The sequence below is a fragment of the Engystomops pustulosus genome, chromosome 6, assembly GCF_040894005.1.
Source record: "Engystomops pustulosus chromosome 6, aEngPut4.maternal, whole genome shotgun sequence".
In the NCBI taxonomy this organism is placed as follows: Eukaryota; Metazoa; Chordata; class Amphibia; order Anura; family Leptodactylidae; genus Engystomops; species Engystomops pustulosus.
Genome location: NC_092416.1, coordinates 183,381,130 through 183,393,369, shown reverse-complemented (window position 1 = coordinate 183,393,369; position 12,240 = coordinate 183,381,130). Strand labels below are relative to the sequence as shown.

The 12,240-nt window shown below is 45.0% G+C and overlaps 1 protein-coding gene across 1 annotated transcript; it reads left to right on the top strand.

Annotated features, from left to right (window-relative positions):
- Positions 1-9,406: 9,406 nt before the first annotated feature.
- LOC140066015 (gastrula zinc finger protein XlCGF66.1-like) lies at positions 9,407-11,043 on the top strand. The gene is made up of 4 exons (XM_072113580.1): positions 9,407-10,040; positions 10,433-10,513; positions 10,640-10,819; positions 10,903-11,043. The coding sequence occupies exons 1-4, from the start codon at positions 9,972-9,974 to the stop codon at positions 11,041-11,043; spliced, it is 471 nt and encodes a 156-aa protein (XP_071969681.1). The 5' UTR covers positions 9,407-9,971.
- Positions 11,044-12,240: the final 1,197 nt, after the last annotated feature.

Here is a 12,240-nt window from a genome sequence, read left to right as displayed (position 1 = left end):
TTTGAGGTGTGTTGCTTGTAAAGGAGCCATCCATGCAGGTGAAATAAGCCATCTGAAGTAGCAAATACAGAAAAAAAATCTGAGAAATTGCTACAATATAAGGACTGGAAAAATCTACAGTTTGGTACTATAATAGCAGGACAAGTACAGTGAGCCCTAATTCTAAGCCCCCCAAACGGTCACTGCCTGCTTACCATACATTGACCAGTCTGTTATTTCTGTGCCAAAGTGTAGACAAGACAGACAAACAATTAACACAAAGGGAAGGTCGCCAATTTGTGTCACAAGAAGCTAACAAGCAAAGTACAAAATCGAAGAAACAGGAGAATAGTCAAAAACATGCGCCAATATCAAACTTGAAGTAGAAGCAAATGGAAGAATAAGCATCAGCAGAATCTAGTAGCCAAACTGTTTGACCAGCAAAGGAGGACAGTATGCTGGGGATTATATCAGAGTGCTTGACGTGTGAGAGGCACTGTGCAGAAGATATAAAAGCTGGATCATAGCAAAGGTAAAGGTCAAAGGAGGAAACAGAGCGATGTCTGGTGATGTCCAGGAGCTGAAGATTTTAAAGGCAACAAAAATAAAGACCGATATTGCCTAGGAAAGTAAAAATAGTCCCAAATTCTCCTTACTGCAATTATGAAAATAAGATAAGTGTCTGCTTTTAGAAAAGTTTTATTGGGTTTAGTATAATTCTTTATGCTGTAATTTAGTTTTTATTTGTACTTATTAAAACTCCTGACCTCTAACAATATAAATACTTTAATAAATATAAACGGTTAAAGGTTTATTGACATCAGTGCCCTAGTCAGTCTGGGGTTAAAAAGCTGATTACAGGAGGTGCAGCTCCTTACAGCAGATATCTCGACTCTTTTTTATCGTAATCAGTTATTTGTGTTATTTCTTTTGCATAGAATAAAATTGTTTTCAGAAGAAGTCATAAGATATTTGTGTCCCTTCAGGTATCTTCTAAAAGGACACAACATCAGCACTGACAAAATGTTTAGCGCCTGCCGAGAGCACAAGATATACAATGCAATAAATGTGTGGGAGGGGAGAAGACCATTGGTCACCGGCTCTAATTCTCCAAGAGTAGACTGGACTACATTTCCCAGCACCACCAGCTACTCTATGCACCTGTCCTCTAAAGGAGGATGGCTCCCTGCTAGCTTTTTCTCCTGTGTCCCTTGGGTGTGTTCATCACTGAGCCACATGTCCCGCCCTTCCTGTGTAAAATGCTTCCTTCACTTAGAAAAAATTCTTTCTCCCTCTCTCCCAGTCACTGGTTGCACCGCTTCTGATTTTGTCAGCATTTACCTTATAGTATAGAGTATCTCATTATTTGTAGGAAATTATAGTCCGGTTATTGTATTTGAAATCTGCTAGACATTTTATATATTTTATTGTCACGGGTGCTCCTGCAACCCATGTGCCTCCCTGTGCCCCCTCATGCCAGCAGCAGCCTCAATTAGCTCACCCAACGGCTATATGAAATTTAAAGGGCCAGCGCACCGCTAATTGGCGCTGACCACCTGACAACTAAAAATGCTCAGCCTCTTCCTGTGGCGCTTGCCGGCTCTTTGTGCTTTTATAAGAGAAAGTGTTGTTCCATGCCCTTTGTGCCACTTAGACTCTGCTCCCAGGTGTTGGCTTAAGCCATCGTCCATGGTGGTCCAGTGGTGCCTGACAGTAACATCCGGCCATGGATCCCGCCAAGGCTCCGCTACCTGAACTGGCTGATTTTATCACCATTGTGGTCCGGCAGTCCTAAGAGATTGTTGAGCAAAGCCAACAACTTGGACAACTCATCGCCATGTTGCAGTAATTGTTCACCACGCAGCAGCAGCAATGACCAATTCACGTGGTGCCTCCTGCTACAACTGTTCCATCATCTTCGTTAGAATCCAAACTGCGACTATCCATGCCCTGCAAATGTGACCGAAACCCCAAGCTGTGCAGAGGGTTCATCACACTGCACTGTGTGATGAACCCTCTGCACAGCTTGGGGTTTCGGTCACATTTGCAGGGCATTGAGCTGATGCCTTCGCAGTTTGCCACGGGAAAGGTCTAGGGTGGCATGATGCAAAGTCTGCTCTCCAGGAAAAGTCCTGGTATGGGCCACTCCCCTCTGGGACAGGAACGACCTGGTCACAGATTATATCTCCACATCCCTCACAGAATTCCGGTCCGTCTTTGAGGAACCAGCCCGGGTGTCATCTGCAGACACCGCCCTGCTAAATTTATGCCAAGGGGACTCGTCTGTTGGTGACTACGCAGATTATTTCTGCACTTTAGCATCCGTACTCTGCGGAATAAAGCAGCTTTGGTTGCCACTTTTAAAAAAGGACTGTCTGGTCAAGTCAAAGACGCCCTGTCTGCACGGGACCTGACGCCTTCCCTGAGGGTCTGACCGCTCAGATCGATATCCGTTTCTCTGAACGCCTGGTGGAGCAACGTGTTGAACAAGCGCAAGCCTGGACCCAATGTCTATCCTACATGGCTCCTGTCTTCCAAAGACCACCTCTTCTGCCCTCCATGTCTGCTGCTGAGGAACCCATGCAGGTGGACAAAGCTCTTCTGACACCTCAAGAGAGCTCCCAACGAAGACAGGAGAACCTTTGCCTCTATTGTGCCAGCCTGGAACACTTTCTTGAGTCTTTTCCAGTCCGTCATCAAGCCTCCGGGAAATGCATGCACCTAGGGTTCTTGGGAGGAGCATCCCTAGGTGAAAACAAAAGAAAGGGTTCATTCGCTAGTCTTCGTCTCCTGTCGGTGCTGGATTCTTTTTTGTGGCCAAGAAAGATGGATCTCTCCGCTCCTGCATAGACTATCGTGGGCTTAATAAAGAACCGCTGCCCACTGCCCTTGATCACGGGACTCTTTGACCGTTTCCGTGGAACTAAGGTCTTCACTAAATTTGACCTTTGGACATGCTGTCTTTCAAGAATTTGTCAACAACATTTTCAGAGACTTGTTATAAACATGTATTGTGGTCTACTTGGACAATATCCTGGAGTTGTCTACTGACCTGGTATCCCATCAGGCCCTCTTACGACAAGTTCTCAGGTGTCTAAGGGTCAATGCCAGTTCCACCAGACAAGGGTCTACAGATGGATCCCACCAAATTGTCTTCGGTACTCCACTGGCCTCTATAAAGATATTCCTGGGCTTTGCTAACTACTAACGGCAGTTCATACTACATTTCTCCTCCCTCGTGTCACCTATTGCGGCGTTAACAAAGAAAAATGCTGACCTAAGCTCTGGCCTCCGGTAGCCGAAGAAACATTTTCTAAATTGAAGTCTGCCTTTGCCACAGCTCCTGTTCACACGTGGCCTGGAACAGAGAAACTGTTCCAGCTTGAGGTTCACGCTTCCTCTGTCGGAGGAACACTCACCTGTGGTTTCTTCTCCAAGACTTTTTCTGCTGCAGAGAGGAACGAACCCATAGGTGATAGGGAGCTTCTGACCATAAAACTTGCCTTGGAAAAGTGGCATTATCTGCTTGTCATCCGGTCTGAATCTACACGGATCACAGGAATCTCTTATACCTCCCGCTTCAATTTCATGATACATTTCTGTCCAGCAGAGAAGAATGTTAAGGCTGATGCTCTATCTCGTGCACCTGATGTGATTGGGGAAAAACCGTCTCCTCATCATATTGTTCCTCCTGAACGACTGGTTGTTGCTGCTTCTGTGGACCTACGGCAGCTTCCTCCTGGCAAGACTTAGTAGCCTCATCCAAAGAGCAGGTCGAACATATCTTGGGGACGTTGCTCTCGTGTGGCTGGGCTCCCTGGGGTGCAGAGGTCTGCTGCTCTCATATCTCGTTACTACTGGTAGCCAGATCTGGTCAAGGTTGTTCGAGATTTTGTGAGTTCCTGCGCTTCCTGTGCCCATAAGTCATCATGCCTCAAGCCAGCAGGTCTGCTCTTGCCATTGCCTATACCCAGTTGCCCGTGGACTCACATAGCTATGGACATTGTTACGGACCTCCCATCTTCTTCCGAGATGTTACGGTTTGTGCCTCTACCAGGTCTGCCGTCATCTCCTCGTCTTACCAGCCTGTTCTTTCTACATATCTTCCGGCTACATGGACTGACAAATTGTTTCCAGGTTCTGGAGTTCCCTCTGCAATCAACTGAAGGTCAAGCCGGACTTCTCCTCTGAATACCATCCACAGTCCATTGGGCACGTGGAGTCAACCAGAATCTGGAATGCTATCTACGGCACTTTGTCTCTGCTCGACAGGACGATTGGTCCTCCCCCTTACCTTGGGCGAAATTTTCTTAGAATTTTCTAGACCCTGAATCCACCGGTGCTGCTCCCTTCTTCATTGCCTACGGACAACATGCCCACCTTTTGCTGTTCTTTCTGATGTTCCTGCTGTAGAAGAACTGGTACAAGATTTTCAGTCCATCTGGGAGCAAACTCGCCATTCTCCCCTTCGGCATCCGCCCGCACCAAAACGCAGGCCGACAGGAAACGTAGGCCTCCTCCAGGCTTCTCTCCTGGAGATAAGGTCTGGCTGTTCTTCAGATATAGGAAAAGGAATAGATTCGGCTCACCTCCCTAATGTTCAGCGTGTATGTCTTGGTTGGATACCATTCTCCAACCTTTTGTTAAACGCACTCCGGGTTACATTAGAGACAGCACCACTGTACTTCAAGCCATGGAACACATCACTTGGACTGATAACAATATATGGCTAACCTGTGATGTTGTAGGACTGTACACCTCCATCCCTCATCACTTAGCAATTGAATCCATTAATTTTCATTTACAGAAGTACAGTTCCTTTTCTGAAGTTACCATTAATTATATATTGGATGTTTTGCTTTTTCTTTTGACTAACAATTTTTTTATGTTTGATGGTAAATTTTCCTTTCAAAAACAGGGTTGCCCTATGGGGTCTAAATTTTCCCCTACCCTTGCCAACCTTTACATGTCGTGGTTCGAAGAAAATATTATTTACAATTCCATCAATACCTACCGCACATGCATAGGTTGGCTGGGACGCTATATCGATGACTATCTGTTGATATGGACAGGCTCTGTTAGTGAAGTCGCAAACTTCATGCATTTTTTAAATAACAACAGCTATAATTTAAGTTTCACTCACACCATAGCGAAAGCCACCATATCTTTCCTGGACATTTCACTTACTGGTAACACATCTACAGGACAGGTTTCCACAGATTTCTTTCGTAAACCCACATCGGGCAACACACTTTTGTTTGCCACCAGTAATCATCCACCCCATGTCATAAGAAATTTACCCAAAGGCGAATTAATTAGGGCAAAACGTATCTGTTCTTCGAACGAGCTCTTTTTAGCGTCTTCCGATAATATTTGTAAAAGACTCCACACACGGGGCTATACTGGGAACAATGTTACCAACACCTTACATCAACTCAATACAGAACCTAGGGTGAAATTTCTGCACCCCCCCAGAAAGAAAGAACATAAGTCCAATGTTCCCAAACTTACTTTTAGCACCACCTATAACAATAAATATAGGGACATTGTCCGTATCGTACGCCGCCATCTCCCTATCTTATATCAAGATGACATTTCATCAGAAATCTTAAAGAGTGGAGTCAGGTTCATCTCAAAAAATGCCCCTTCTCTAGGCAAAATTTTATCCCCCAATTTATTTGACTCCAGACCTGTCACCAACAATTGGCTCAAACATAAAGGCTCCACCAAATGCGGCTATTCCAGGTGTAATTCCTGCAAATACCTTGATAAAACTTCACATTTCACTTCTGCAGTTACCTCTAAGGTTTACAAAATTAACACCCATCTTAACTGTGAAAGTGACCATGTTATTTATCTGGCCACATGCAATACATGCAAATTGCAATACATAGGGTGCACTACACGTAAACTAAAAAGAAGAATCTATGAACATTGTAATGATTCCCTTGTCAGACCAGACTCTCTTTCTAGCAAGAATGTTTCGGGCTTGTCTAAACATTTTAGATCGACACATGCAGGGGATCTAAGTAGTTTACACCTTGTTCCCATAGAGAGAGTGCCACGCCCCCGTAGAGGTGGAGATTGGTTTAAGAAACTTTTATCACGGGAGGCTTTTTGGATTCTGGTATTACAGACCCGGTCACCATTGGGGCTTAACTATAGAAGTGATTTACTTTATCTGTATTAACCCTATGTCATTTTTCCTTTAAACATGCGGTTTTCTTACCACTCTGTCAATCGGGATGGGGGTGGGGCCCCACCAGGAAGTTGGCTCTCCCTCCCCCTTATATTGTTAGCTTTGGTCATTTGGTTTTATGCTACGACTAAGGACGGTTACCGTCCGAAACGCGTCAGTTTTTCTGACCTCATGCTGTACATTTTTTAATCATTTTTTCTATTAAAATGGATTTTTAACTGATTCTTTGCCTCTGGTGCTGGAGCTTTCTCTACTATTGTACCTCTGTTCTTCAGATATGTCCAGCTGAAGATCCCCGGCTACAAACTCGGTCCTCGTTTTCTGGGCCCATTAGAGGTACTAAGGAGTATCAATCCGGTGGCATACAAACTTCATCTTTCTCCCACCATGCGCATCCTGAACTCCTTCCATGTCTCAGTTTTTTCATCTAGAATCATTTCTCCCGGCAAATAACTCCTCCTGATCCAGTGGCTGATTCCACCAATGTCTATGAAGTCAGAGAGGCCCTGGACATAAAGTCGGATAGAGGGAGACAGTACTTTCTCATTGACTGATTGGGCTGGAGGAGAGATTTTGGGAGCCCGAGGACAACATCCTGGACTGTAGAGGTTTCTTCAGACCAAGAAGAGGGGGAGGCCAAAGGGGTGTACTGTCAAGGGTGCTCCTGTGACCCATGTTCCAAGTCGGAGGCGCACCCTTGTGCCTCCCTCTGCCCCCTTACGCCAGCAGCAGCTTCACTTACCTAGCTGTGCTCCATTGACAGTCTCCTCGCTTCAGCGCTTGCATCCCTGCTGTCTGAAATCTAAAGGGCGAGGGCACCGCTAATTGGCGCTGACCACCTGACAACCTATAAATGCTCAACCTCTTCCTGTGACCCCTGCCAGATCTTTGTGCTTCTATGCCTGAGAGAAAACTTTATTTCATGCCCTTTGCGATAATCCTGATTGACCAATGCAACCTCGATTCCGTTCCTGATTTTTCTTATGTGCCGCCTGTCCTGACCTACTCTTACATCCCCTGCCTCACGACTTTGTACTACGCCTTGGCCGCGACCGCGGACAAAGTCGTGCCTGTGGAGCGATCTAGTTGTACCACGCGTCAACAAGTTCAACTCCCTTTGTGGCGGGCTCTGGTGGAAACCAGGTTCCACTTAGAATCCACTCCGAGGTGTCAGCTTACATCACTATCCGCGGTGGTCCAGTGGGTCCAGTACCCCTGGAGCCTGACATCTATGTATTTTGTTGTACATTATGGGGGTCATTTACTAAGGGCCCGATTCGCGTTTTCCCGTCGTGTTACCCGAATATTTCCGATTTGCGCCGATTTTCCCTGAATTGCCCCGGGATTTTGGCGCACGCGATCGGATTGTGGCGCATCGGCACCGGCATGCACGCAACAGAAATTGTAGGGCGTGGCCGAACGAAAACCCGACGGATTCGGAAAACCCGCCGCATTTTAAAAAAAATGTGTCGCGAAAATTGCACTTACCTTCACTCAGCCCGGCTCGGTGTATTCCAGTGCTCCGATGCTTTTCAGTGCAGCAGCGCCACCTGGTGGACGGAGGAGGAACTACCGAATCCAGCGCAGAGAACGCGCTGCTGGATCACGAATGGACCGGGTAAGTAAATCTGCCCCAATATGTTTTAATTGGTAACAAGATTAAATCATTCAAATTTGTGTATAAGAAGTCTGAAATCCACTCTCTATAGTGCCCGCATTTTCTATTTCTGTTAAGGTTAACCCTGTAACTGGAAGGTTATATTTATAAGTGGCACTTATTTTTTATACTACAGTATAAGAACTTTTGATTTACCTGCTATTGGACCTTTTGCTGTTTCTGGAGATCACTGTAGTCTGTCACAGTGTTGGGACAAATGGATATAACTTCTATGTTGCAGCTACAGGAGTAACTGCACCTGCTCAGAGAAGAGCATTGCTGTTAGATCTAGGAGGACCTGATGCAAAGGATATTCAAACAGGAGAAGAGTCAGTCTATGTTACAGTCATGGTGTTGCCCTGGCCAATCATAGCAATGGCTAGTACCTTGTGGGGTCAATTTGCCAGATTAGCTATTCGAATGGCAATCGGGCAATATGTCCAGGTTAGGCAGCCAAACCTGACAATCAGGTCCGCTCATCTCCATTGGAAAAGCTTCACCTCTGCAGCGCAGCCTGATTCCAAAGATGTCTCCAGGTCTACCACAACCAGATTCCTCAAATTTGATGCAAGGTGTTGTGTGCAGATATCATTGCTATTAACCTCACAACACGTGACATATTGTTACGTTTACATTTGCTGCATACACTTAACAGCATTAAAGCATTAAAAGCTGGCGGTGCGTGGGCACCGCCATGTTGGCTTAGATTCTTGCTCCCTATGACGTCATTGGGGAGCGGCAATCTGTTGCTATGACAGCCTTCCGTCATACAAAGACCCGAATCTGTCTCGATTCACACCATTTATAACAATGGTAGGTAGGATCACTCAGACAGACAATCTATGGATAAAGTACCCTGGGAGGTCTGAAAATTGTAAAAAAAAAAAAATTTTAAAAGTGAAAAAACAAAATTAAATAAAAACCCATAAAAAATCTAGTCGCCCCCCTTTCCTGATATAACTGATATAAATATAAATAAAAAGTAAAAATCATTAACATGTTAGATATCGTCACGTCCCAAAATGTCCAATCAAAATATAAATATAATAACTGTTATTCCCGGCGTTTAACCTGGAAACAGAAAATATTACCCAAAATCGAAAATGCCACTTTTTTGCCATAGTATAACCTATCAAAATAATCAATAAAAAGTGATCTATAGGCCGTACAGTCCTCAAAATAATAGCATTAAAAATGTCACCAAAAGACCACAAACACCTCCATACACTGAAGTATAAAAAAAGTTATTAGCGCCAAAACATGTCAAAATAAATAATATTTTATTTGTACAGGGGGTTTTTATTTTTGTAAATGTCTAAAAACATAGATTTGGTATCTCTGTGATCATGCTGACCCAAAAAATAAAGTAGACATGTCATTTGGGGCCAACAGTGAACGATGTAAAATACGAGCCCTCCCCATCCAGCTACAATGCCCTCCCTCCTCCTGTAGACACACTTACCCCCCTCCAGCTACACTGCCCCCCTCTTGTACACACACTGTATCCCTCCCACCTCGAGCTACAATGCCTACCCCCCCCTGTATACACACTGTATCCCCCCACACTGCCCCCTCCCCCTCCTCCAGGAAAGAAAAAAACCTCACCTTTCCTCGTTCCCCTGAAGCAGCGCAGAACCATCCGCCATCTTTCTTTGGCATGCCCCCGCTGTACGCGCCGGCTCTGAAGACGGCACACGTGATCCGTTGACGTCATCACATGTGCCAGCTCCACAGCCATTGCATACAGTAGGGAGCAACGCTTTGGGGGAGCGAGGACAGGTAAGTTTCGGATCCTGCTTCTATGCTGCACAGCATTGAGGCCGAAAATGACACCATCCGGAAGGGGATCATTTGTGCTGGCTCCGGGCCTGGTGGGGAGTTAAAAAGGAAAATGCAAAGACAAGAGAACTATTCCTGGTGTCCTGGTTATGGCTTTGTGCCATCAGCGCACAACAAGTTTCAGACAAAAGAATGTCCTTAATCATCACATGACATGACATAATTAAGGACATCCTTTTGTCAGAAATGCATTGACTGTGATTTTAACTTCTGGATCTCTCGCTATCTGTGAATTAGGTATATGCCCTCTGGACACCCGAGCGAGATTGTATTTCTCCCACACAAGGGGCTGGTCACATGACTGTGACATCATCACAGGTCCTTTCTCCTCTCACATATATCTGGAGCACAGCTCTGCAGGCGGAGGTACGTGTGTAGTCACCGGTGTTGTCTGTCAGGGTTACCAGGGGCACATTAATGAGTGACCTCTCACTTCCATCTCTCTGGTATTTTCCACCAGAATCTCATCCATCCCTGAGTATGCGCTCACTATACAGAGGAGGGATGTGGGTGGTGAAGGAAGATCTGTATGAAGCCGCGACCAGTGCAGACTGCAATGTGCTGCAGATGGTTATAGGAAAGTTACAGCCTAATAATAGACTGATATCATCATAGAGAAACTCCTATATAATCCATTATTATCCCAACCACACGACATCCACCACAAGTCACCGGCATCTCCTCATTGTACTTCTACTCATTACAGGAACTGCATTTCTCTACATGATGTTACTTTATCTTATCTTCTTTCTCTTCAGGATCAGACAATGGACAGAGACAGGAGGGTGGAGAGAATCTTCCAGCTCACTCTAGAGATTCTCTTCTATATTACTGGAGAGGTGAGAGATTGTGATGAGGTCACATTACATCATTATCTATGGGAATAACAGATGATAGGACTGGAGAGGTGAGAGATTCTGGAAATGTATGGAGGGAGATTTATCAATGTGTCTCTCCATAACCAGGATTACACAGTAGTGAAGAAGATCTCTAGTGGGCGCTGTCAGGCCCCTGTGTATGAAGGACGGGGGAGAACCCTGGGCCCAATCCCGGCTCCTCCACCTCACCCCCTGATACATGATGACATCAATGAGCAGAAGATCCTAGAAGTCGCCCACAAGATGATGGAGCTGCTGACTGGAGAGGTGACACTGCTGGGAATGCTGGGACATTATACAGTAACGCTATGAAGGGATCTGGGTGATGACGGGATCATTGTGTGTGTCAGGTTCCTATAAGGTGTCCGGATGTGGCTGTCTATTTCTCCATGGAGGAGTGGGAGTATTTAGAAGGACACAAAGATGTGTACAAGGACGTCATGATGGAGGACCACCAGCCCCTCACATCAGCAGGTAATAGACAGGACTAAATCCACACGTCCTTTCATTATCTGTATGGAAAAAAGGAATTCAGTCTCTGGATGTTTCCTACAGGTAGATCCAGTAAGAGAACATCACCGGAGAGATGTCCCAGTCCTCTTCTTCTACCACAGGATTGTTCAGAAGAGAAATATGTCCCACGGGATCATCGGGTACCTATTTATTATTGGGCAATTTAAGTTCAAGAGGAATTTTTTTTGGACACCCCCTGTGTTCAGATATTTATTTAAAACTACCCTTTAGTAATGATTTGGTGACGTCTTACAATTTTGGTTTCTCAGTTTGTGTATCAGGGTGAAGATGTGAAGAATATTACTGCCCCAGAGACATATGTGAGGGGCGATGAGCGATGTAAGGAGGAGATTCCTACAGGTAACTGCCCATGTGAGTAGTAACCACTAGATAAAGCAGAGACGAGTGATAACACAATACAGAACATGGACACATAAACTAAGAAAAGCTGGAAGGTGGGAGCTATGAGAGTCAGGAAAACTGCTCACCAGGACCTCGGAGGCAGTGACTGAGATGTTACATCAAGAATTATATTATATCAAATAAATGTTATAAAATACATTTTCCATTTTATCAGTAAACTGTAACAGTATAAGTAACTTCCAAAAATGACACTTCTTGTTGGGTGGAAGATTCAGCTACAGCTATTTTTTTTCTACATTAACTCGTAATATCCAAAAAACAGGCACTTGGGATAGGATCACACAATTTTGAGCCCTGGAATCTAGACTCCCAGCTGGCAAGTTGGCCAAGTGAGCGACCACTATCTCAAATGTTTCATTATTCCGCCATCAACAGATTCTTATAACCCTACAGCGATCAGTGACATCCAGCAACAAGAAGCGTTTGCGCTTTGGAAGGCCCCAAGAGTATTATATATCCAGGCTTTTCTCGAGAAAGTTAAAACAGTTTGGCCACATTATATCTGCATCTATACCTACGAACTCCCTGTGCCGTGCTACAATCCCACACCTGGAGTGCATGAAACGGACCATATCAGAATTTACAGTATGCCTGGTCTGTACGACGGCAGAATCACTAACACCACGCTAGATAATTCAGGGAATCTCTTGGACCATATAATCAAAATCTCTTAGAAGGAAGATTGCACACTGCCAAAGTTTTATCTCATCTCTCTATAATTCAGACACGGCCTCCGAAAGGACTTGAACCCA